Source organism: Rattus norvegicus, chromosome 10 (assembly GCF_036323735.1).
Source record: "Rattus norvegicus strain BN/NHsdMcwi chromosome 10, GRCr8, whole genome shotgun sequence".
In the NCBI taxonomy this organism is placed as follows: domain Eukaryota; kingdom Metazoa; phylum Chordata; class Mammalia; order Rodentia; family Muridae; genus Rattus; species Rattus norvegicus.
Window position 1 is genome coordinate 62,322,688 of NC_086028.1, and position 26,410 is coordinate 62,349,097.

Consider the following 26,410-nt stretch of genomic DNA (forward strand, 5'->3'; position numbering starts at 1 on the left):
AATGTCACCAACACCCAACACTGACAATGTGGCAGTACTAAGAAAGGAGGAGACAACCAGGCAGGAGGAACAAGGCCTGGGCTGGTCAGCAGTGAACTGGTAAGACTGAATCCACATGGGGACGGTCAGAGTGGAAACAGGAGTCTTAGCTGATGTTCAAGTCGCTCCTGCTCATCTGTCTGCCTGGACCCCTCCTCGGAACCACCTCATTCTTGGGTAGCCTTGTGTCTGCACAGGAGTTACAGGCACTGAAGGGGGACAGCAGACAGACGCGTGTGTTCATTGAAAGGGAGGAGCCCTGTGAGGGCCCTGGGACCCTGGGGTTGTTCAGGTCATGGAATGACCAGGCCTGCCTAAGGTCTGCTCTCCCAAGCCAGTCCGCTCCCCACAGCGCTAGGGCCTCTCCTTGCAGTCCCCGGCCCTGGCGCCTAGGTGGCACCAAAGCCTCGTACTGGTGATCCCTGCGGCCGGGAGCCGCCCACACCTGCGGACAGTGAACCATCCAGCCCTTCCTGGTGCCAGCTCAGCCCAGCAGCGGCTTCTGGTGTCTGGGCTCAAGCCCCTCTGGAACAAAGGGGCCAGGGCTTTCTCGCAGCCAGATTCGCCATTACTAACTCTTTCCTAGCTTTCCCTCGCTCCCCCCGCCGGATGAGGAGAGACAGGCAAGTCCTGACTTCTCTGCCTCAGACTCAGTCCAAAATAAGTAACACATCTGCTCTTTAAAAAAAAAAAGTCCTTGTAATTTTGGTGGGAAAAAAAATGTGATAACATTAAATTCATTTTTAAGGCGGGTGCGCGCGCGTGTTTGTGTGTGTGAACAAAACAATCTATAATCTATATAGACTTGCAAACAGTGTGCTCCCGTTGAAATACCGAGCGGCTTCAAAGGCTGGTAGTTGTCTAGTGCCCAACCCCACAGGCACAGGCGGGTCCGCGGACCAACCCCTGTTCTCTGCAAAATGTTTCCATCTGTGGCTTGGTAGCAACGCCGCAGCACTCCCGGAGCCTCACCGGGGTACTTATTGTAGGCAGCTGCGGGCGGCTCCCGGGATGGGGAGGTTCCCGGGCTGAGCTCAACATCCCACCTAGAGAACCCAGAACAATGTCAGGAGTCCTTGGAAAGACAGTCTGCAACCGCCATCGGGTGGTGCCTGGCTGTGATCAAAAAAAGAGTGACACAGAGCAACACCTTAACATAATTTGGGTGCAGATTTGGTAAGGGAAGAAGTGAAGCTCGTTTTGTGCAGCATCCTCCAGCCACACTTAGTCCAAAAGCAGAAGAGTCAGATCCTTCGTCCTGTCCCGCCCGGCCCTGCGCCCTGGCTGGTGTGTACGCAGGAATGTGTGGGGTGAGTGGGGGGCTCTGTCCCCCTCCCACCGGTCAGGGAGCGTGGACCCCGCCCCTCCCCCCTCCGGCTAGAGCTGAGCTGCGGCCACGGAGAAACAAAGTTCTTTGGTCTCAAAGTGACGCAAAAATTCTTGCGGAGCTCTTTGGCGGCGGCTATCTAGAGATCAGACCATGTGAGGGGCCGCGAGTACAAATAGCGCGGCGGGCGGCGCCACTCCAGCGGCCGCGCCGGTGCCTCGAGGGCGCGAGGGTCGCGCCGCCTCCGCAGCCCGGGACCCGCCGCCGCGCCGCCCGCAGGTGGGTCGTTTTCCCTTTCTTCTTATCCTTTTTTTCTTTTTCTTTTCTTTTTTGGTCTCTAACCCACGCTTCTTTTTAGAAGCCCTGGGTCCCCGCGCTTGACTGCCTGGATTTAGGGTGCCTTTGTCTGCACCGCGCAGGGTCATTTCGAGGGACCCGATGGAAACCCTGGAGACCCAGCGCTGGCCTAGCGCAGCCTCGTTTTTTGGCAAAAGTTGCTGTAGTTTCCAGCCGTGGTTCGTGCTTGGGCTTTACTTTTGGGACAAGGGCTGGTTGGCGGCTTTATGCAAAGACGCTGGCAGACACAAATGCCCAAATAACCAGAGAAACCTTTTGAGAGACACTAAAGAGGGTCAAGTCTCTCTGTGCGCTCGGATGGTCTCGCTGGGGAGCGCGGGCCGACTTAGACAGTTCACAGGCCATTCAGAATTTATGGAAATGCCAGTGGACTGTGCTACACTAGCGAAGTGTGTAACCAACAGTTGCTAGAGACAGAGGGTGTGTGTGTGTGTGTGTGTGTGTGTAAATTCAAATTGTTTCTAAAAAGCTGGTGGCCTCGAAGATTTCCTTTTTGCGTGCGTGTGTGTGTGTGTGTGTGTGTGTGTATGTGTGTGTGTGTGTATGTATTGAATTATTCTTTTCAGTTGAGCGTGCTCAAGAATTTGAAAGTAAGGGGCAGACAACACAAGCGCCTGTGTGTTTGTATTTTTATGATCAATTTTTGTCCAGAAAAATGAACCAGGTCAATGGATTATTTATGGACCTGCTAGCTCTCGTAGTAAGGGGAGAGATCAAATATTTAATGTGTTTTCAGTTACATGGGAAACATGTCTAAGAAAGCAACACTGGGGTTTGTTTAAAAGTAATAGAGAGCGGAGACAGCATTAGAGGCTGGTGGGTGGATGTGGAGGGAGAAACAGCTCTATGACCCTTCACTTTGTGGAGCTGAGGACACCTTCCTTCTCCCACCCTGGCCCCCAGCAGGAGCAACTGCTCCAGAGAAGACTGATGGGCAGGCAGGTTCTTCTGCAGTGCAGGCAGCCTTACTTATTTTGGGCAGCTGTGAGGCTTGAACCCAGGGTCTTTTGCACCCTGAGCAGGCATCCTAGCACTAAACTACATGAAAAGAAGGGGATTTGCATACCTAGCCTGGCAATTAATCTCTGAAATGTCCTAGGTTGGAGCGCTGTAGGGACTTTACATGGTAAAAAGAAAAAGAAAGACTGAGTCTGTCCAGTGTGGTGAGGCATATTTGTAGTAGCATTCAGGAGTTCAAGGTCATCTTCTGCCTCTTAGCTAACTCGAGACTAGCTTTGCTTACACAAGACCCACTTCAAAAGCAAAACAAAACCGCCCACTTGGAGCAGCTTGTTCCATTGAGTATGGAGATTTTCTTACTAAGTCTGAACAAAAGCAAACTGAAACTTCCCCAATAAACCTGGGCCACTACACTGTTGGCCACATGTCAGAGTGGGAATTCCTAGCCCCAGCATTTTGATGAAACTTGGTGGGGGCACACATTCCTGTGTACACACCAGCCAGGGCGCAGGGCTGGGCAGGACAGGATACATTTATATATATCAAACACATAGCCCCAGGGTGAAGAAGGGGAGACAGACTATGTTAACTCCTTAATGGAACCCAAGATTTTAGAAACTCCTCTTCAGGGAATTTTAGAATCATATGAGCATTTTGATGAAACTTGGTGGGGGCGTAGTGGGGGGTGCGTGTGAAAGAATTTCCCCACGGGTGGCGACTTGGAGTGAGGGTTCTGAGTGAGCAGCGGTGCTTAGGGACATGGGTTGGGCTCTGTGCCCGCATCCAAGAGTAACACAGGTAATTCTGGAAATAAAGCCAGTTCATAGCCATCTCTTGGTTGTATCTGTTGAGTGGTATCGTTTGGACCCTCGGGACAGTCTGAAGAAGCTGAGTTTTACTTTGGATTACTGCTTTAACGGGATATGGTTATGACTTAACTCTTAAAGTGCCAATGGCCAGATGAGACACTGTGCAGTCATTTCATGTTGGGAGGCAAATGGACTTCAGCTGTTTTCAGTAACACTGGAGGCCCTTTGGGGCTCGTGAACCAAGGCTTTCAGTAGAGGAAATAGAAGGACCCAGGGAAACACAATGTTCAAGCTCTCGTGGCCCAGGTCCTAACCCTCATTGAAAAATAAAAACAGGACCCAAACACAAACTGTAATCATGTCAAAAAAACCTACGGGCCAGGACCACTGTTACAAGATGGAGTCCTCCTGGGGATCTCTGTGTGTTTCAGCCAAGGGCGGAGGCTCTTCGCACCCAGATTCCTTTAAATTCTGTGCCCAGCCAGTGGGTGGAGTTCTGGACTTGCTGAGTGATCCTGCAGGCTGAGCTCCAAGTGCATACACTTACTGATTTCTCTGCTACTCTTCAGGCTGGCCCCTCCTTCTGAGTAGTGTGTGTGTGTGTGTGTGTGTGTGTGTGTGTGTGTGTGTGTTCCCTCGAAGGAAACTCACATTGGACAAAACACCTGCTTATTCCTACCTGAGGGAAAGGTACATCTGAAGTTTGTCTTCCAGGAGTCACTTCCAAGGAAAATGCTTCCTTAGACAAAACAGCATCATTTAAAAGAGAAAAAAAAAATCTTTCCTAGGAGAGACGCAGGTAGAGAATAGATCAAATTAATTTTTAAAAAGAAACCTGGGATCCCTGATGGTCCCAGAGCACAGAAGGGGCAGCACATCGTTGGGGTGGGCATGAGACTCACCGTGGCCAACACAGTCACCTTATTTCCAAGCTGACCCCTGGGCAGTGACTTTGGTCCACATTCAGAAAGTGCCAATCTGTGAGTAATAGCTTTGCCTGGATGGCTCTTCAAGCCTGGTGTGTGAGTGAGTGTTTTCCTCTTCTGACTGAGAAGTTAGATATATGTGTTTACTGAACGTTAATAACACAAACTAGCAAGTGCTTTTCCCAGTCTAACAGGGCCACAAAACCAGTAGAGATGAGGCTGCTGGGAGGTTTCTTTTTTTTTTTTTTTTTCTTTTTCTTTTTCTTTTTTTCGGAGCTGGGGACTGAACCCAGGGCCTTGCGTTTGCTAGGCAAGCGCTCTACCACTGAGCTAAATCCCCAACCCTGCTGGGAGGTTTCTGAATGCCTCATTCTCATTGCCTCCTTTGCTTGGCTTCCCGTAGAAGCTGGCAGCAGTTCCCACCCAACCCTGCTGGACTTAAGGGACATACTAGGTACGTATGAAGTCATACGCTGCTAAACTCCACAACTGGACTAATTCTGTGACTTTGCAAGGCCAGAGAAACACCCTGGGCCCATGATTTGTGAAGGATATAACTCAGTTTCCCAGGCACCGAGGAAGGTGTCCTTGGGTCCCAAGGCCTGGTTTTTCATGACAGCATTTGCAGGACTGAGGACAGAGAGAGGCTGCTTGGGTCAGGGCATGGCCTGAAGGTGCTTTTGGGCTAGCTCAGGAAACAGCTGAGTGCTCTGACAGACTCTGGAGCCCAGGTCAGTCACTAGAAGGATGGAGTCTGGGACTGTCATCTTACCATTTTGTGTGGCCTTCTGGGACATGTTCTAGGGGGATAAGCCCCAATAATTTGTTTCCTTTGTTTCTGACTCATGGAATAAAAAGAGTTAGCCAAGTTATTCAGTTGAATGCATCCACCCCATCTCCTTAAAGAAGGGGCCTAAAATCAGGGAGTGGAGGGGCCAGAATGACCACAGAGGAAAAGCCACCTGTGCCATGGCTCTCAAGATCCAGCCAAGCCTAGAACTTGTCCCTTAGCTGAATGTCACAGTGATCATATTCCTTGTTTCTGAGGAGCAGAGCTGGACTGAGGAGGAGGAAGAGGAGGAGGGAAGATCTGAGGGGAGGGAGTGAGCTGTGCTAAGCTGTTCCCAACCCTGGATAAGGAGCTGGAATTAGGTTTTCTTCTCCCATATTTCAAATAAAGTAGGGTTTGGTGACTCACAGCTGCAATTCCAGGACTAGAGAAGCAGAGGCAGGAGGATTGGGAGTTTAAGGCAAGCCTGGGTTTCATAAGAAGGCCCTATCTTAAACCAAAACCAAAACGGTCAAAAAATCATCCACTTTGCCAAGTATGTGCCTTCCGCACTTGCTGAAGGATTTGCTTGCTTTAATCACACATAACAGATAGACTGTTGGAGATAATAAAATGATAATACAATAATTATAGTAAATAATAAATTTTAATAAATCACAATAAAGTACAAGTTATGTAATAATACCTTTGGCTGAACCTCTGAGAGTCTGCAGAAGCCCAAATGCCTCACCCCTAAATATTTCAGGGTGCTTTTCCGAAGAATGAGGACAATCCCCACGAGCACACTTGGCTCTCCTGCGGTAGGTGCAGTCTCCGCACAGTGCTGTCTGTCCGCCATCCAGCGTCTGGCTGGTATTGACTTGCCTGTCTCAGTGATTCCTCCTTTAGTGGGTGGGGTTAGCTTTTGACTTGTAAGCTACTTGGGGAAAGGCCTGTCAGACTCGTCTTGTTTTGTCTTGTCTCTCCTCTTTCTCTGCCCTGTGCATGGGTGTGTGTGCACGAGTGCGTGGGGGTGTATGTACTTGCTTGTGTGGGCACACGTGGCCAGAGGTTGACTGCCAGTGTCTCACAATCACTATATGTTCAGATCGTCTCTCGCTGAACCTAAAGCTCTCAGATTGACTGGCCAGGGGGTCTCTGAGATTTTCTTCTATCCACTGTCCGCCCACCCCAAACCTACCACCAATTCAGTGCCGGAGTTTCCAACTCTGCTACCTCACCCCACTTCTGCCTGTGTGCTGGGGACCCCAGGCCTCTGTAGCAAGCATGTCACCCACTGAGCATGCCTCCTGTCTCCCTCCCCTTGCTTGTCACTCGTTTAATCATCTGTGTCACACCACAGTGTCTTTAATATGATGGAAGGGAGGAAAAGCAGAGCTGCAGAGGAGAGATCCCTGTCTTATCTAGGTTTCTGGGCAGGATGCAGCTCAGTGATAGAGCGGTTGGCTGGTATGTGTGAGGCCTCAGTCCATCCCCAACACTGTAAAACAAACCTGGTTCCTGCCCCTCATACCCTACTGGCCTTTCTTTGCCCTTGTCCACATTTAAATAGGTGACAGCAACAAATTATAAGCTAAGTCTCACCTTAGCCCAGGCTAGCCCTGAGGTGCTGGGACTTAAATGAAGAGTTCCAACTGGCAATTTGAGAAAGCCCTTCAAGGGCCAGGAAGGCACTAAAAGATACCTCCCCAGGCTGCATGGGAGTCAGCTGCCTTCATGGGTTTGCTTAAGTTTCCTTTGAGAACCAGAAAGAGGGTTGAATAAGCAGATGATTTCTGGTGGTTTCTAGCAGCTGCCTGCTGTGTTTTACAGGGTTATTTCGAGAACGTTTACTTCTATGTGTAGGAAATACACTCCCAGTTCCAAGCAGCCAGCCAACTGGCAGGTGAACATTCCGAGGGTAGGCAGTGGAGGACACACCTGCCTGTGCTTGTCCCAAAGTCAGCCTCCAGGCTCAACTTTAGTCCTTGCTTTTCAGCCCTGATCTGTTAGAAACTTGGAACTGTCCCTGTGATACCCCTTCCTCCACCTAGGGATGCACAGCGGTCTACCCTATAGGAGGTGGGGGTGGGTGAGAAGGACTTGGCACTTAGGATGGGACCCTGGGCCTGTGTGAGTTACCTCAGGGGAAGGTAACTTGCCTCGTCTGGGCCCCAGTGGGCTGCAGGACAACCAGGAACCTGAGGCAGGCCCTCCATGTGGAGAGCTGGATAAGTCTCGTTCCAGTAAGCAAGTGCCAGAGCAGAGAACTGAGGCCTCAGGCCCTGCTTCCAGAGGGACCTGAAGCAAACATGAGTCATTAAGGATGTGTATGACAAGTGAGTGATTATTATTCAGGAATCATCTTGGGCTAGGATGCAGAGAGGAAGCTTCATGGAGGAGGCAGGGCGTCTCTTGCCATGTCCCCAATGTTATGGTATGAAGATATACAGGCATGTTCCAGGGCTCGCCCTGGAATAATCTGGGGGGCTGGTTAGTGTGCCTTCCAACACACATCTCTGTTTACACGTTCCCAGATGACCATGTGTCTGGACTAAGAAGGCCAGAGCCAGCGAGACTCCAGCTGTAAGCCTCCCGTCCACCAGGCTGAAAGTCCTGTAGCCTTTCATTCTTCTACCTAGAACGTGAAGTAGGAAGCAGAACTGGTCTCACATGTGTTGGGGGCTTGGAAATGTCCACTGTCATCCATGGTTGCCAGAATGCTGTAAGTCCAGCATTGGTCATTCTGTAATCCCCACATGCAATTTTAAATTTAATCGGTTTCTACACCGGAGAAAATAAGGTGTTCAGAGATGTTAAGCACCCTGGTCAAAGTCACTCAGCCAGTAAATGGTGGACGTGGGTTGTCAGTGTAGCTGTGACCCATAAAGGAACCGCCTGGGCCACAGAACTGTTCAGCGACTGTCTGGGAGGCTGTCTGGGTGTGGCTGCTTCCGTCCACTGAAGGAAACCATTTCCACCTCTTTGTGCCAGACCCATCTCCTTTTTTATATATGAAAATAATAAACCTATTATATTTTGGCTGTCCTTGGGCACGTCTGGATCGGTCCTGATGTCTCATCCCCTCTAGAATATACACTGTGTGGAGAAGTCGGAATGCCCCTTTCTGTTGCCAGGACAGAGACTTTTTCTTGTGCAAAGTAACTGGCCCAAGCCACCCTGAGCAATGTAGCCTGCTCCTTCCCTTCCAGCCAACAAACCCACGTCTCAGGCCGGCACTGCTTTGCATAAGGGGACGGCCCTGGCCGACCACATCTACACTAGAGCTTGTTTATACTGAACATCTCTCTCTTTCACTTGTGGGGGAAGCTGGGGTCCTCACAGCTTCCACCTATGATGCTACCCCCTCTGCACATTCCACAGCCCCACCCCCCCACCCCACCCACGTGGACACAAATGCAAGCTGGCTCTTTACACTGTGCAGTAGAGGGGAAATCAAAGCAACTCCAGAGTCCTGCAGCACAAACTCCTGCGCGACCCTGGAGTTAGTAAGAGGGCTCTCTGCATGCGTGTGTGGCTCTGGGCAGGAATCCTGTACTCCTTGGCTTCTCCCAGAAGTGCCAGCCTCACCTCCCAGCCTGGTCCTGCATTTGACCACGTAAAAGGATGGTACTGCTGGGCAGAGTCCGTGCCTCTCTGGAGCAGGTCCCATGTTCAGTGCCGCCAGGGCCACAGAGTTCTGCCAACCCTGATAGGTGCCTTGGAAACTCCCTCCTCCTGCACGAAGAGAGCAAATTGCCACTTGGCTTGATGACCTGTGATTAATGTTATCTCAGTGTTCAGCCCATAATTCATGCTGGAGGTTTGTTTTGGTTTTGAAAATGGAAGTGGAGCATCCTGAGAAGTGAATTCGTTTTAATCTTGACAGGTAAAGTCGAAGTATAAAATTCCCAGAATACTTTTTTGCTTAGAATGTGCTGATGGCTAGTAAATGTAGGAGCCACAGCCATTTCCAGAGGGTCGGGTATTTTATGACTAATGTTATAATTACTTGCTTATTCAGACACTGGTTCCCCTGGCTACAGAGGCAGTTTGTGAAAAGGAAAAATGGAGATTTGACCAGTAGTTTAAATAGAAACAGGTTTTCTCTCTCCCTCCTGCCCCCACCATCCCCTACCCAACCCCCCAGCTTCTTTCGGTTCTGGAGAGAGAACCAGAGCCTCAAGGTTCTGAACATTACCCCAGCCCCAGCCCAGAAACACTTTTTAACTAACCAGGGAAACATTGAGAGAATTATCTGGAAAGGAGAGTTTGAACAGTGAAGCATCAGCCAGTCAGTCAGCTGCGCCTGGGGTGGGAGGTGTGGGAAGGGTGCGGGGGGGGGGGGGGCAGACTACACCTCCTAGCACAGTTGGGTGCTGGGGTACCACACACAGCCTGCTACCTGCTCAGCCTGGGATAACAGTACTTATGTGCTGAGAGCAGCTTCTAGGGCATTTTCTGTCCAGGGATGAATTTAAAACCTGCCAGAAGGAGGTCTGTGCTGTAACACTGACCTCCTTTGCCATCTTCCTACCCAGCAGGATAAAAATATCTTTTAGAAAAGCTTTCAGGAGAGCATTCTTAGAAACCAACCTTCTTAACGACTTCTACTTTCTCCACCCTGAACCAGCATGCTCTCAACCATTGTAATGGGAGGCAGGGCAGGTGCTGGGAGAGCCAGAGTGGGGCTCTGGACAATCAGTAAGGCAGGAAGAGAGTCAGGGTGCCAACAGCAGCAGCATGAGTCCGAGCCCAAAGGAGCCAGGGCTGGGTACCTTCTCCTTCCGGGCTGGTAACGGGAAGGAGTTTTCCTCTGGCTGGGAAAGACAGGGGGAATGAATTGAAGAGAGCTTGTTTTGTGGCTTCAAGGGGCTGTTACTTTGTATCTCAGGTGCTGTGATCAAAAGTGGGGGTGTAAACCCCTAGAAAGTAAAGCTGATAGAGAGACGAACCCCTGGGGAGAAGCAACCTGCCTGCTCCTGTTGAACTCTTGAGGGATGCTCAGATCAGGTTTATTTTATTTTTATCAAGTTAGAAAGCACTGGGCAGATATTTCAGGAAACTAGAACTTTCTGATGGCTGAGATAAAAATAGAGACTCGGATATTGTCCTTCCAGTTGTTGTTCATCATAGCTGCCAAAAAAGGAAGACCGTGTCTTAGGGGCTGAACCCATAGCATCCTGGGAAATACACATTGCCCCTGAGAGCACGGACCCACATGTTACCATCCTTGCTCCAAGAAGTCCACAGGAAAACCCAAAAAGGGAACCTAGCACATAACTGTTTGACTCTTGAAGCTATGGCTGCTTTCCCAGGGTCTGTCCTAAAACTTGTCTGTCCTCCATCCTGAGGTTAAATGTGAGGGGATAGTTCTGGTGTTGGTGATCCAGAGCAGTTGTTCCAGGCAAGACAAGGGAGTAAGGGGCCAAGGGTGAGCAGGTGCTGTCAGCTCCTGTCATCATCACGCCTGGTTTCTACACCCACGGTTTGGTCTTCAAGGTTTTTCTGTGGAAAACCAAGTTTAAGTTCAGCATAGTTTTGTTTTTATATTGGTATCTCAGCATTCTCCCACATACACACACATACACACACACCCCTGCATTAAAGACCTGATGAGTAGATGCATATGGCAGATGAGGGAATGTGTGGTTAAGTTTGAAGTTGTCCAGGCTGGGACTTGAGCACAGTGGTAAAGCGTGTGTGTGTGTAAGGTTATGGTTTGATCTCCAGCCCCACAAAGAGAAAAGTCTTTACTAAGTCTGGTTGAGGAGGTAACAAGCAGAGCTGGTGGAGGCCAGACACTGGCACATGTGAGCAGGATGAGGTTCTGTCTGCACCGATGGGTTAGAAACCCTGCTTTCCCTAGTGGCATTTGCACCCTTGGGGTTTGGGGTAGGATGAAAGCCAAAGAACCAAGCAAGGTAGACCCAAAACCATGTTCTTACATGTACATACATGTGTGCGTGTGCTTACATATACATACATATTGTGCATGTATACCCTATCTACATGGAACTAAATTATCCCTTGTTCCATATTTTTGGCAACAGTCAATCCTTTTAAAACCTAAATTTTTAGCTGGGTGATGGTAGCATACGCCTTTAATCCCCTTACTGGGCGATCTCTGAGTTGGAGGACAGCCTGGTCTATAGAGTTCCAGGATAGTCAGGACTACACAGTGAAACCCTGCCTTAAAAAAAAAGAGGAAGAAAAAAAAATATTGAGCACAAAACTAATTACTCTCACCTCCTGGTGTTTGTATCTAATCTTTGGCAACATTTATATCCACAGTATGTTTGTAGGTTTTTTTTTTTCAGTGTGTGTGTATGTGTGTAAACCTCCGTGCATGCTAAGCAAATGCTTTATGATTTAGATACGTACCTAGTCCCCTCCCCCCACAGTTTTGTCTTCACATCTATCTATATAATGAGTTACGGCTGTACAGAAAGTTACGGTGTAGCTCAGTTGGTCGAGAGTACTTGCCCAGTATGCACAGAGTCCGGTATTCAATCCCCAGTGTGGCATAAAACAGGCCTGGTGGTCCTCACACACGATTCTAGCAATCAGAGGTAGAAGCAGAGAGGTCAGACAAGTTCAGGGTCTTCCTTACCTTCATGGTAAGTTTGAGGCCGGCCTGAGTTTTTTTGATCCCTTGTCCAAAAGGAAAGAGTAAAATCCTGAAAACGCTAGCAGGTAAGAGCTAAGCATTGACTCTCATCCCGCAGTGGGCCTTTGAGGCTGGCATGGGATCTCTGCCATTGTGAGCAATGCTGAGAAGTCCATTTCTAGAAAGGCCTCACATCTTAAAGCAGAGGCGTAGCATAGCTGCTAAACTGTCAAGAGCTTGAAAGAAAGAAACTTGGAAGGTCTTGGCTGATACTAAGTTTATAGCAGGCAGGAGGTTTAAAGTCCAAAAGGGCTCAGATTTCTACTCCATGTTCAGAAATCTCAGTCCAGAAGAGAACCCAGCTCCTTCCCTGCACCCTGTCATGGCAGTAAAGTGAAGGTACAGCCTTCCACGGGGGTGGGGTGGGGGGCATAAGAGAACAGGGCCACCAGGCATATGCCTGGGGCCAGTGGCCTGCACACTCTCCATATTGACCCCTTGGAAGAGCACATGGGCGTGTTCACACAAGGGTGTGTTCACGGCTGGGGTGATAAGTGCCTTGGCCCCAGAAGTACGTTGAATGGTGAGGATCGGTGACAGATATGGCCCCCTGGGACCTGCAGAGGCTCCATGGGAAGAAGGCTGACAGGTGGATCCAGGGTGGGGTGGGGGGTAGGGCAGGGGGTGCTGGACACAGCTTCAGGCAGCTGGGATCTTCCTGGAGCCAGCCTGGAAGGGTAAGAAAGGACCCAGATAAGGGGCCTCAGGTGTCTCCCAAAGGTGGCGTTTGCCTCTATCTTCCTCTTTAGGCCACCTCAGTGCTCCTTTTAAGTGATGGAAGGGACTGTCTCTTCTGGCTGGTAGGCAGAAGGCATGGCCGTGTTGCTGTTTGCAGGCATGATATCTAGGACTCGCTGGCTCTGCAGGGAAGCTCTCCTGACATTCCTCTGGGTTACTGATAAACTACAGGGGGCATTTGTGTCCTCCAAATGACACAAGTGCTGGTCCTTAAGTAAAGGCTGTGCACAGTCTTAGTGATTTGCTATTTTTGTTTTGTTTCCTTTTCAGATTACTTGGTGGTGATTTGGCCCCCTCCATTTGTTGAAAAGTTTAGTTAATTTTATTGACTCTGAGCAAATGGGCTGGTTTATAGATTAGAGCATTTGTAATCCTGTCATCTAAGGACGTTTAAACTATATAATGGAGCTGTTGGGATGCTTTTGTGCCTGGAATCCCAGCACCCAGGAAGCCGGGAGAGGAGGCCTGCTGAAAAATTCAAGGCCAACCTGGGCTACAGATCAAGACCTCGTCTTAAAACAAACAAACACAAAATAAAAACCTGAATGATGAATGCCACAAATGTCTTTCATCTCCTTTCCCCTCCCCCTTCTCTGTACGCTTTTCTCAACAGAGCTTTCCGTCTTGTCCCCATAACCCGAGAGGAGATTCAAACCAAGAACCAAGAGCTAGCCTGGGTCCTCGGCAGATGGGAATCCGCATCACTTACTGACCAGCAGCATGGAGACCACACCCTTGAATTCTCAGAAAGTGCTGTCAGAGTGTAAGGACAGAGAGGACTGTCAAGAAAATGGTGTTCTACAGAAGGGTGTCCCCACCACAGCGGACAGGGCAGAGCCTAGCCAAATATCCAATGGGTACTCTGCAGTCCCCAGCACAAGTGCAGGGGACGAAGCTTCACACTCGATCCCAGCTGCCACCACCACCCTGGTGGCTGAGATTCGCCAAGGGGAGCGGGAGACCTGGGGCAAGAAGATGGATTTCCTCCTGTCCGTCATTGGCTATGCCGTGGACCTGGGCAACATCTGGCGGTTTCCTTACATATGCTACCAGAATGGCGGAGGTTAGTGCCGCTGGCCACCAGCAGAGCCTGGGACCCAGGGGTGGGCTAGACCCTTGTGGGAGGCCACAAGTCATATCTTCACTGTCCTGTGTAACTGACGGGAGTCTAACCAGGGAAACTAAGCTTTCATGCTAGCCAAATCTCCAGAAATCTCCAGTCAGCAAAAAGCCTAAGGTAGCCTGTAGTGAGGCTTTTAGGCTGTAAAGGTTGTGAAGCTGGACCTGAGCTCTCCCACGCGTGCCCTCGGGTTAGCATTGTTTGCGCTTCCTTTGTTGGAGGGCTTTCCTTCTTGCTGTGTGTACTCAAGCTTCTGTTTGTGAGTTAGAAGCAAGAGGACACTTGCCACACTGTGCTGAAGTTTTCCCCTCTTGCTGGGCAGGAGAGTCTGGAGTTATCGGGCCTGCCTGCGGGAAGAAACATTGGGAGGTGGCTCTTAAGGCTCCAGACCCTGCTAGGCCTTTGAACCTATGTAAGGTCAGAGAATGGCACTAGTCTGGGTCCAAAGTCTTGGGTTATCAGACTTAATGAGATCAAAGCTGAGCCCAGGCCCAGTGTAACATTATTGCCAACCCCAAAGCGTGCACAGATACATTTAAATCTCTCTCTGGTGTTGTAGCTGCCTTGTCTCATGCATCCTAGCAATCCCCTGGCTGTTTTACAGTAGTTACCTTGTTGATCGTAGGTAGGAGCTGGGCAGCCTGGGAGAGAACAGACAGCAGATGTGGGGACACAGGTGAAGTAGGTACTGTGTGGACACTGGGCAAGAAGAAATGGGTATCAAATCAGTAGACGTTTATTTTGACAAGCTGTTTGAGAGGTAACTACAGTGAGGTCTGGGTGGTAATTCATTTATGTCAGCCAGACTTTCCTGACTTAACACAAAGTTTCTTCTCCTAATGGCTGCTCTGTAGCTACAAAGGGAAAGGGAAGTTCCTCGGGCCATGGAGATCCCTTGCCTAGGAATGGAAGTCACATTCTCCTTACTTCCTGCTTGTCAGGACCTTTAACCTTGTGAGGGTCACTGGTGTCATTTCCTACCATATAGCCAGTCAGGTAAATCCTTTTCATGAGTTGAGGTCCATCATTAAAATCCAGCACTGGTTTGATTCTCTAGCCAGATTTGTTCAAAGCGACTAATTACACCGACATTTCTGAGTCGCACTGGTATCGGGTTTTTAGGGATGCAACATTCTAAAGGCAGGAAAGTTACCAGAGGGATCTCACATCTGACTCACCCTTTGGGCTAAAACTTAAGCAGCAGGTAAGCAGTCGTGTCCTGTGGAAATTACCATCTTCAGCCTTACACTCAAACAACAATGGCTTGTGAGAAACTACTCTGGCCCAGTGGAATTACAGACATGCAGGTCAAAAATATCAGTGGTCAAGGGTCTGGAGTCATAGGTAAAACAGATGAGGGAGGATCCGGTTCCTTGAGTTAGAGACCCCATCTGTGTGCATCCTCAGACAGGTCAACATTGTTCCACACTGGAACATCTTCATGAGGCCGGGGGTGGACCCTTGGATCTGGAGGTCAGTTCTTAGGGAAACCAGTGACTGTGGGCTATGACTGTTGACTCTCAGCCTGGCCTGTTTCTGTTACTGTCTCAGGCTCCTCTTTTCTGTATCGCAAGTTTAGCTTGTCTTTTTTTTGCTTTGCTTTGCTCCCAAGATGGTATCTTAGTCTGGTTTCTTTTTGCTTCAGTGAAAAACTGCTTAAAGAGAGAGAGTTTATTTGGCTCACGGTGCCAGGTTTCAGTCCTTCACTGCGGAAAGTTCTAGAAGGCAAGAACTTGAAGCAGCTAATCGTGCGCATGCGTGCATAGTGACTCAGCTAAGCACCTCCTTTTCATTCAGTCCAGGGCCCAACCCATGAAGTAGTGTTGCCCACATTCAGGGCAGGGCTTCCTAGCCTCTCACAGGCCAATCCTATCGAGACTTCCTCATGGAGACGCCTTTCCAGGGTGATTCCACATTCACAATGATCCTGCTGACCAGCTCAGACAGTGGGTCAACACGTGACGTGGCAGTACCAGGGAATTTTTGTCTACGATCCACTCTCACAAAGCACTGAGACCAGGGCAGCCTACTGTGAGCTCCACATCCATGGGCCGTTTGCGGACAGATGTGGGCAGGAGGTAAAACCGTCTCCCTTTTGCCACAGGGGCCTTCCTCCTCCCTTATACCATCATGGCCATTTTCGGGGGGATCCCGCTCTTTTACATGGAGCTCGCACTGGGCCAGTACCACCGAAACGGGTGCATTTCCATATGGAGGAAGATCTGCCCGATTTTCAAAGGTAACTGGAGGGTGGGAGGGAGCTTGCTGGACAAGACACTTCCATAAATGGCTGGGACCTGGGACTTTAACCTCTTGGGCTTTATGGGTCTGAGCAGCCTTCGGGTGCGAACTCGGCCTTTCTCATCTCTGTCCAGGCATTGGTTACGCCATCTGCATCATCGCCTTTTACATCGCCTCCTACTACAACACCATCATAGCCTGGGCGCTCTACTACCTCATCTCCTCCCTCACGGACCGGCTGCCCTGGACTAGCTGCACGAACTCCTGGAACACTGGCAACTGCACCAACTACTTCGCCCAGGACAACATCACCTGGACGCTGCATTCCACGTCCCCCGCTGAGGAGTTCTACTTGTAAGTACATGCGAAGGAGGCGGGGCAGCCTGGCACCTTAGAGGCCAAAACCTCTTCAACTCTCTCTTGGCAGGTTTTAAAAACGTGTTTCATTAGCATACATGAATTGTACACACCAGGCTCCATAACAACACTCGTTGATATAGATCATGTTTTCAGCTTGGAGTCTCTCACCCATCCTCCCTTACTCTTCTTGACCGGCTCCCCCTCTATGGCCATGTTTTCCTTTATTCTTTTTTGAGACACACGCATTTAAAGAGGGCTTTCAGGATCACAGGTAGCACCCAGTGCTACACCGCTGAGGAAACATTGACTGCTGATGAATCTTCAGGGATGGGAGGGATCTTGTGAGCCCTTCCCTGCCTCCTGGCAGATTTCTGAGAGGTGAAACTGTCAAAGATTGGGGAGCAAACGTGAATATGGGGATGGCGGCCTCACTCCCCGCAGGATTTGGAGTTGGAACTCTATCCCAAGTGCTCCATTACCTGGCCTTTGTCTCTGTTCTCCCAACTCGACAGGCCAAACTGCTCTACCATGTCCACACTGACCCAAATGGAGTCAAAACATCCCTGCATCGGAGGGAATAGCCTTCCTGCTGGTGTCTCCTCCTCCAGCCAGTTGCCATGGAGGCAAAACACCCGATTGCTTCAGTTGTTCAAAACTTATTTCCGATTTGGTGTATTGGCTTTATAAGCGGGGTCTGTCCTTCAGAAGATGCGTGAGGAATGTGGGGTCCTTTTTTTCTTAGGGTGTTAAGGATTCATTCTGGGGTCCTCACGTGCTAGGCAGTTGTTGTTCTAGTATGTGAATGGTAGGCAATAGTAGCCCAAATACAGAGTTAATTTAGAGTGTAGAAGGACTCATTGCCTACACAAAAATTTCCGTGTACTGGGAAGCTGGTCATGTTGGATGAAAGTTTCTCATTCTAGACGGTGGGAGGGGAGAGGCAAGAGGTCTGGCTTTGGACTGGATGCTCCTCTGAGGGCCATCCGGTCAATGCGCCCCTCCTTCTTTCAGGATGAGCGAGGCCCATTCCAGCCTCCTGGTGGTGTCCATTGTTCTCTAGAGGTATCCCAATTTCGTGCTCAGGTGACTCTCTCAGAGGCACTTCTCTGTCACTGCAGGCGCCATGTCCTGCAGATCCACCAGTCTAAGGGACTCCAGGACCTGGGCACCATCAGCTGGCAGCTGACTCTCTGCATCGTGCTCATCTTCACCGTAATCTACTTTAGCATCTGGAAAGGCGTCAAAACATCTGGCAAGGTGAGCGAGGACTCAGCAGCTTGTTCTGGACCATACAGTCCCAGGGCCCCACACTGTCGCAAAACTCAAGACCATTACCCTGGACGGCTTTTAAGCAGAAAAACATCAGCTTCCCTAACACCAAGCATGTTCATCCTGCGACACTTTTCTTCATCACATCTGTTAGAAGGTTCTAGAAATTAACCAGTATCATTTCCATGTAAGTGGATCTAAGTAAATGAAGGAACAGTGTGCAGCCTTTTATAATTCTATTTAAAAACATAGAGGGGTCGGAGAGGTGGCTCAGTAGGTGAGGTTCTTGCCACAGACGCATGAAGACTGGGTGCGGGTCACCTCTACTCATGTAAAAGGCTGAGGGCAGCTTAGCATGAGTGTATGGCTGCAGCTCCAGCACCGGGGCGGGAGGCAGAGATAGGAGGATGCCTGGGCTTGCTGGCCTGTCCGTCTAAATCAGGGAGAGCTCAGAAAGTCGGGCAAAGACCAACTGAGGAAGATCTCCAGTGTCAACCTCTGGTCTGCACATTCTGCACATAAATGCATGCACACATACAAGTTATATATATATATGTATATATATATGTATATATATAATATACAGAGGGAACATGTATATAAAATATGTTCTTCCTGTATATTATATATATGTTCTCTATATTATATATGTTCTCTCTATATTATATACTATGTGATATGTATACATTTATATGCATTATATATCTTTTTCAAAATTCTTTTACCTAGTAGTATACTCACAGTTGCTAATATTGGCCATAATTTACTATTTACTGAAAACTAGTCATGAGCCATAGCCAAAACTTTTCTACACTGGCTAATCAAATAGCAACTCCCTATGCAGCCCATACTGGCCATGAATTCATAGGAATCCTCCTGCCTCAGCTTTTCAAGTGGCAGAATTATGTCACACTCAGCCTCGAGCTTGAAGACCAGGCTCTGTTGCCTCCTAAAGTGACAAGAAGTAGACCCCTGTTCTCAGAGGTCTTCAGTAGTAAAAGACACTGCACCACCGCCACCGCCTGTCTCCTTTCTTTGCTGTTCCTGGGACAGTATGGCAGTAACGTGTGTTTCTGTTCTCCTTCATTCCAGGTGGTGTGGGTGACAGCCACCTTCCCATACATTGTCCTCTCTGTCCTGCTGGTGAGGGGGGCCACCCTTCCTGGAGCCTGGAGAGGGGTCGTCTTCTACTTGAAACCCAACTGGCAGAAACTCTTGGAGACAGGGGTGAGATATGAGAGACTCGTTTGACTTTTACTAGATAAAGCCAATTCTCTTTCAAATAGTATACTAGGGCCAACTCAAATTTAATGTACGAGTGCGTAACAATCCTTCTGATCATAAATAAAAGCATGAAGAATGCAGCATCTTGAGGCCGCTGAATGCCGCCGATGTTGTGCTGGCAGCAGCCGTGTCCCATCCTCACCCGGTGCCCTCCCTGCTGTGTTCCAGGTGTGGGTAGATGCCGCCGCTCAGATCTTCTTCTCTCTTGGCCCGGGCTTTGGGGTTCTCCTGGCTTTTGCTAGCTACAACAAGTTCAACAACAACTGTTACCAGTGAGTATGTGGGGTTACCGAGCAAAGATCGGGAATGGATGAACAGACAAGACAGTTCAAGGAAGACGATGATCTCAAACCTGTCTGTCCCCACACCACCAGAGTACTGCCCCTAAAGGGGTGTCACAAACTCCTGGCCATTCATCCATGACGTAGTGCCCATTCAGGAACTGACTTGACCTGGGCTACTCAGAGGTCAGAGGTCAGGAGTCTCCAAGACACTTCCATTTTCTGATATAGATTATGTATATTCTTACTTGGGGTTGGGAGGTACATCCCCATAGTCCCGGCACTTGGGAGGTGGAGACTGAAGAGTGAGGCATTCAAGGCCACTCTCAACTACATACTGAGTTCACCGTTGCCTTGAACAGGTCATGTGAGATCCTGCTTCAAACAAGACAAGGGCATGTTATAGCAAGGTTACAAAAAATGCAGCATACACTAGTTACTTCACAGTGAAAAACTAAACAGATTATTTATGTATGCACAAAAAGTCTATGGACTGAACTATTTTAGCTTACAAAACAATGTCACGATTGTGGTGGAGTCATGCTTCGATATTTCAACCAAACAGTAGCATCGCTCCTGTGATGGCTTGGGTGTCACTTGCAGCTTTAGACGGTAAATCTTCTTGTACTGGTGGCAAGGCCCAGTGGTCTGTTTGTACTATTAGAAAGATAACTACGGGGGTTGGGGATTTAGCTCAGTGGTAGAGTACTTGCCTAGCAAGCGCATGGCCCTGGGTTCGGTCCCCAGCTCCGAAAAAAAGAAAAGAAAAAAAAAAAAAAAGAAAGAGAACTATGAAATTATTTCTAAAGATGGGGGTGGACTCACCCCAAGGAATGTGGCCTTGTGTTGGGATACCAGCTAAAGCTATCTAAGGAAGGTTTAAAACCATCAATGTTTCTCCTTGGCAGACTTATGGTTTTATTTAAAGATAATATTAAACTTTCAGTTTTACAGATGTGAGGTCAAAGCCCCTTCCTGGAGCCTTCCAGTTAAGACCAGGCTCCAGGGCAGTGCCTCTCTACTTCAGAGTGGGGTGTGTGTGTGTGTGTGTGTGTGTGTGTGTTCAGGTCCCCTTTCCCACCTAGCTCTACAGTTCATCCTGAGCCTTGAACTCACAATCCTCCTGCCTCACTCAGCCTTCCAAGGGATGGGATTATAGGAATGTGCTCCTGTAACTGGCTTATGGCCGTGTCTGGGTTCCCACTGCAGAGATGCCCTGGTGACCAGTGTGGTGAACTGCATGACAAGCTTCGTCTCTGGCTTCGTCATCTTCACGGTGCTTGGCTACATGGCGGAGATGAGGAATGAAGATGTGTCAGAGGTGGCCAAAGACGCAGGTAGGACCAGGAGATCTGTTCACAGGACTGGGACTTTTACTCTTTTTAAAAAAGATGTATTTACTTTATGTATATGAGTAGTACATTGTAGCTGTCTTCAGACACACCAGAAGAGGGCATCGGATCTCATTACAGATGGTTGTGAGCCACCATGTGGTTGCTGGGAATTGAACTCAGGACCTCTGGAAGAGCAGTCGGGTGCTCTTAACCACTGAGCCATCTCTCCAGCTCTTGAATAGCTAAACTTTCAACTGTTCTTTTAAGTTTTCAAAGATTTGAAGGCCTTGGTAAGCTCAATCCACCCATGCATTCGGTTGTCTTGGTGCCCAGTGCTGGGGCCCTCAATACATGGCTTAAAAATATGAAGGGTGTGGTAGGGTTAGGCACTTGTGGTGGGATTCGGTCTAGTAGGCAGATAACTACTGATGTCATGTTGCTTGGGGTTTTCATGGGAAATCATGTAACAGATATTAAACAATGAGACCAAGTACATAGAGTCCCGTGGTCTAGAGAAGTATTTTCATTTTGGCCTGATGTAGCGCTTTGTCCAAATGACAGCATCCCTATGTCAGCCAGCGAGGGGCTGAGGACTTGTCACACTGTCAAAAGGACTTTCAGGGCCGGGGATGTAGGTCAGTGGTAGGCACTTGGTGTTCAGGTGCTGGAGATCTGTCCAGAGGACCCCAAATGTGACATAAAAAATAGCAGGCTGTTCTTACTACACTTCCTGCTAATCTGAGCTGAGGATGTCACTGGGCACTTTAGAAACAGCAGGCCTGACCCTGACGGCCACACAGCATCGCCTCGAGTGGAGCCCCTGGGCCTGTGTAGTCGCTGCCTTACGTCTACCCTGTGCCCCCAAGCTGAAGACGCCATTTTCAAGGTGGATAATCTCCCCTCTGGCTTTTCGGAATGTGCGATATGGTGAATGAAGCAGCATTTGGCGCTGACAGAGCCTGACCTGATGCGATGCGAACTGTGAACTGACTGAGATCCAGTCTGCTGTGGGATGGGTCTCAGCCGCCTCCTCTCTCCCCGTGTTTCAGGCCCCAGCCTCCTCTTCATCACGTATGCAGAGGCAATAGCCAACATGCCAGCATCCACGTTCTTTGCCATCATCTTCTTCCTCATGTTAATCACGCTGGGATTGGACAGCACGGTGAGTGGAGGCAGAAGAGGGTCTGGGAGGGAGAGAGGAAAGGGGAAGGTGTGAGGAGATTCACTTCCCTACCAAACCCTCCCATGGAACTGGTTGCTACCCCCAGGTAATTCCCTCTCCTCTCCTATTCTTCCTCCCCATTCTGTCCCCCTGTCCAGTCCTAAGCAATGGTACCTTTGCACTGGGCACACTAGAGAGTTACCAGTGCACAAAGTAGGGAAAGTACCTGGCACAAAGGCTCAGTATATTTAAAGTCCTTATGTTCTCCTTCCAACGCCACAATTGCCAGCTTGGAGGCTTGCCTTATTGGTGTAGGGAGGGTATTGGCATTTTTAACTGGCCTTGGGGCAACCAATATCCAAGAGCCGAAGCTGTGTGCACTGTATTTTCTTGCCTGCACGTTGTAAGTGATGGGTTCTGATAATGCTATCAGATGGAAATACGCTTCTAGCCCTGTTCCTGGGCCAGGGAGTGGGCGAGCTAGTCTTAATCAGCTTGAGGGCTCACTGGGTAGTCTTATCTCTCTTCCTGTTCCCAGTCCTTAAGGCATGGGCCTGTCCCAAGACTCCACTGTGACTATCTGCATGCATCTTTCAGTTCGCAGGCCTGGAAGGTGTGATCACAGCTGTGCTGGATGAGTTCCCTCACATCTGGGCCAAGCGCAGGGAATGGTTCGTGCTCATCGTGGTCATCACGTGCGTCTTGGGATCCCTGCTCACACTGACGTCAGTGAGTACCAGGGCCTTTGGCTCCAAGTGGCCTCCGCTAGTCACTAGTGCTCCACAAGAGTGGGTCCTTTCCTTCCACTTCCACAGTGTCCTCCCTCACTTGGGGGCCTACAAGTGTTGCAGGCACTGATAAAAAGCTTATGGGCTGAGGACGTGGTGTAGTGTGAGGTTGTTTGCCTTGCTTAGGTGAGGCCCTGGGTTCAATTTTCAGCATTAAAAAGTTTGCCACCAAGGAGAAGAGATATTTCTGGCAGTGTCTGCTGGGGAATCTGTGCATGACATCAGGAGGCTTAGCATTTTACAACAGATCCAACTGTATTTCAGGCTTGGCAAAAGTACCTGGAGAGAAGTTGGGATTTGCATTTCCAGCCCTTTGCACCTTTGAGAGGTGCTTTTATGGGTACTTTGCCTTCATGTCCTGATCTACACGGGCTGGTGTCTTATGTGTAACTTCTATGCCACGTCGTCTCCTTCAGAGCTTGAGGTGTAAAGAAGCCAGACCCTCTCCTGTGAACTCCCTCCTCCCCTCCCTGTCTCTTCAGTTAGTAGCCAAGGCAAATACAGTAAAGTGTATATCAGATAGGGTGACATGGCGGGCTTGTGTCCTCCTGGCTCAAGACAGATTTTACCGATAGGGACACCTCTTCAAGCTATGGCCTCAATGACTCCAGTGCTTTACCACAGTGGGTTGGGGCTGTGTAGGTGCCAGAGGTCAGGGTTAGAGTGGCAGGAACAGAACAGTGACTAAAGTGCTGGGGTGTCCGGTGCCCCACCCCCTTTTTGAGACAGGCTCTCACTATGTGGACTAGGTTAGGCTAGCTTGGAATTTACAGAGATCAGGCTGCCTCTGCCTCCTGAGTGCTGAGATTAAAGGTGTGTGCCACCATGCCCAGCTTTCAGATTCAGTCTTTACAGTTATGTGTTCTCCAAGATTGAATAGACAGGAAGTGTTCAGTAAACTCATAGTGGGTATAGTGGGTCCTTAGAGTTTGTCTCTTACAGTGTAGTGGAGAAAACAAGGGCAAGTGACGGGGCCGGGAGCATGCCCCAGGCTGCAGGTTCTGTTCTTAGCACCATCTACAAGAAAATGTGCTCCACAGGGTGGGGTGGTCAGATGGGTACACATTCAAAGGCCGCTCCACAAGACAGGCCCTGGAGTGCTCAGAGTCTAGAGTGAGGACTACCCAGTCTGACCCCATAGTCAGAGGCTTCTGCAGGTCTCTGTAATGAGGCTTCACCTCAGAAGACCGTTACCTAGGGGTTGGGGATTTGGCTCAGTGGTAGAGCACTTGCCTAGCAACCGCAAGGCCCTGGGTTCGGTCCCCAGCTCCGAAAAAAAAGAAAAAAAATACTAGAAGACCATTACCACATCTGTGCCCTTGTTCCCAGGGAGGGGCATACGTGGTGACTCTGCTGGAGGAGTATGCCACGGGGCCAGCAGTGCTCACCGTGGCCCTCATCGAGGCCGTCGCCGTGTCTTGGTTCTATGGTAAGAAGTCCCTTCTTTCTACCTTGTCCTCTGTCTACGTGGGAGACAGGCATTAATTTCATCAGTGGACAGGAAGGGGCAGTTGACCAAGTGTGATCTCCTGCCAGGTCTGGAAGATAATCTCAGCTGAGGGCCTTCTTTGCCATGCACCACCCTTTCCTCTGCACTGTACCACAGATGCCACACCCATCAGGGAAAGCATCATCTAGTCAGCCAGTTCACCCACAGTGGTGGCCTAAGACCTGCTGTTTGTTGCATTAGTGTGAGGGCACCCCAAATTCACATTTCTCAAGAGAGACCCCTTCCAGAGCACCAAGACAGAGCTTAGGCTCCTCTCTTCTACAAGCAAGACTGTTCTGTCTCTGCAGTGGTGAGTCCCCAGACCCTCCCCTCCTGTCCTGGGATGGACTTTGACAAGGGGGAGAGGAGGTGCAGGAAGTGAGCTGAGAGCTCTTGGCAGGGGTTCCATGGGCCCTGACTTGGGGTAGCAGAGCAGAGGGCACAGGCAGGCCACTGAGAGATGCATCTGTACACTGAAGAAGCAAAGATCTCACTTGGAAATGCAATTGCTTCCCAATTTCTACGATCGATTGCTTTGCCATGGCAACCATTATGTACGCTGGGAAGGAAGAGGGGGAGAGTACATGAACTAAAGAGTTTAACCGTGTGTGTGTGTGTGTGTGTGTGTGTGTGTGTGTGTGTGTGTAGCCACCTGCAGAGGCCAGAGGAGAGCATTGATTCCCTGAAGCTGGACATATAGGAGATTGTGAGTCGCCTCTTGTGGGTTCTGGGAACTGGATTCAGAAGCCAATTTAAAAAAGAAAGACATTATTTTTACTTCCCCAGCAATTCAGAGGACAGAGTTCAAAGTCCCTATAACCCAGCCCCAGGAACCACAGAACTCTGAAGAAGCAGCTGGGCGTACTCTCAGTTCTCAGGGCTCACCTGTCAGTGGGTGTCCTCACATTAGTGCCAGTAACCTTTTACAGAAGGACCGAGATCTTGATCTGGCCCACGCATGAGCAATGCTGTGGTTAAACATTTTCCCTCAAGGGCTGAGAAAGACAGCTCAGCAGTTAAGAGCCCCGTCTGCTATCCCCGAGGGCCTGGGTTTGATTCACAGCACCCACATAGTAGGTAACAAGTGGCTATGATGCCAGTTCCAGGGGACCCAACACCTTCTGTAGGTAAAACACTCAAACATAAAAATCTTAAACCAAAACCAAACCTCCCTTGAAAATTGCCAGTGGATAGTCCTAATTGGTTTCTGCCATGCAGGCTCACCATTCCTAAATAAGATTACTTTCCTCCTACAGTAGTCAAACCCAGGCTGAGATCTGAGAAGGGAATTGTGGGCAATCGAGGACTTGGTCCCTAGACACTTATCAACTTTCCTGCTGTGTAGAAAGAGCTTTGCTTGCTATAAAAATTCAGTTTTGGGATGTCCCGCTGCTTGAGCCCCTCAAGTAGAGAAGTACCTAAGTGACCCTCACCGGCTCAGGGAGGAGCCCCCACTCTGGTCATGCCATCGCCAGTGTTGACCCTGCCCTGTCAACTTGTCCTTTGGGTAATTCCAGGAATCACTCAGTTCTGCAGCGATGTGAAGGAGATGCTGGGCTTCAGCCCGGGATGGTTTTGGAGGATCTGCTGGGTGGCCATCAGCCCTCTGTTTCTCCTGGTGAGTAGCTGTCATGCCTGCCTTGTTGCTCGAGCTGTTTATAAGAAAAGAGTGCTGTCAGGAGGTGTGCGTCTCAGAGAGCTCCACAAACCCAGCACGACTATTCAGACAAAATCATGCCAAGAGACAACAATAAACCAGTACTCCAAGAAGCCCCTGTGTTGGGGGCCTCCCAGCACTGTGCCCACCTCTGCTCACCTGTCTCTGACTGTGTAGTATTCCCTACTAATATCAATGCTAATGATCATTTACAGAGCGGCAAATGCCACAGCTGACTTTATGCCAAACTTACACCTATCAATCTCTTAATCTTTATAATTCTGCAAGGTGGTGGGGAGGGATTTTTTTTTAAGATAGTCTTCATAAGTTGATTGAGTTGTCCTGGAACTCTATATGTAGCCCAGGCTGGCCTCTCAAGTGCTGGTATCACAGGCATTATTGTCATTAAGGCTTAGGATCATTAAAATCAAGTAACGCAACTATTCAAGACCAAGGAAGAACATACTGTATGTATTGCCCAGGAAGGCCCTGAGAGGGGTCCTATGTTCACCCTAAAGGGGGCACACACAAAGGTCCCCAAGTTTAGGTCCAAGTCAAAAGTAGAATTCATTTATTGTCAAAGGACCTGGATAGCAAAGTTGAGTGCCAAGTGGGCAGTGGTGGCCCACGCCTTTAATCCCAGCACTCACTCGGGAAGCAGAGGCAGGCGCTCTGTGTTTGGGGTCAGCCTGGTTTATAGATCAAGTTCCAGGAAGCCAGGGTTACACAGAAAAACCCAGCTTCAAAACACCAAAAGAAAAAGAAAGCTGAGTATCAGGAAGTGTTTTTTTCCCCCCTTAAAGCCAAAAATGCAGGTTAGACCATTCCAT

The 26,410-nt window shown here is 49.4% G+C and overlaps 1 protein-coding gene and 1 long non-coding RNA gene across 6 annotated transcripts in view; one reads left to right on the forward strand and one right to left on the reverse strand.

The window, feature by feature from the left end:
- Window positions 1-26,410, forward strand: part of Slc6a4 (solute carrier family 6 member 4) — a 34,373-nt gene continuing 7,963 nt past the window's right edge. The window contains exons 1-14 of one of the 5 annotated variants that reach the window (XM_039085288.2): window positions 1,541-1,645; window positions 4,822-4,872; window positions 5,954-6,008; window positions 13,209-13,658; window positions 15,820-15,954; window positions 16,091-16,310; window positions 17,435-17,573; window positions 18,678-18,812; window positions 19,038-19,141; window positions 20,360-20,487; window positions 21,534-21,646; window positions 22,244-22,375; window positions 23,764-23,863; window positions 25,441-25,541. In XM_039085288.2, the coding sequence (XP_038941216.1) occupies window positions 13,316-13,658; window positions 15,820-15,954; window positions 16,091-16,310; window positions 17,435-17,573; window positions 18,678-18,812; window positions 19,038-19,141; window positions 20,360-20,487; window positions 21,534-21,646; window positions 22,244-22,375; window positions 23,764-23,863; window positions 25,441-25,541 (1,650 nt within the window). In that variant the 5' untranslated portion in view covers window positions 1,541-1,645; window positions 4,822-4,872; window positions 5,954-6,008; window positions 13,209-13,315. Of the gene's footprint in view, window positions 100-1,179; window positions 1,646-4,821; window positions 4,873-5,953; window positions 6,009-13,208; window positions 13,659-15,819; window positions 15,955-16,090; window positions 16,311-17,434; window positions 17,574-18,677; window positions 18,813-19,037; window positions 19,142-20,359; window positions 20,488-21,533; window positions 21,647-22,243; window positions 22,376-23,763; window positions 23,864-25,440; window positions 25,542-26,410 lie in introns of those variants that run through there. The other 4 variants (XM_017597041.3, XM_017597042.3, XM_008767950.4 and 1 more) reach the window with 4 other exon arrangements.
- LOC134480827 (uncharacterized) lies at window positions 19,101-25,799 on the reverse strand. Its single transcript, XR_010055690.1, has 2 exons — window positions 25,357-25,799; window positions 19,101-21,668 (listed from the first exon to the last, which is right to left on the reverse strand). It is a non-coding gene; the product is annotated as an uncharacterized LOC134480827 (long non-coding RNA).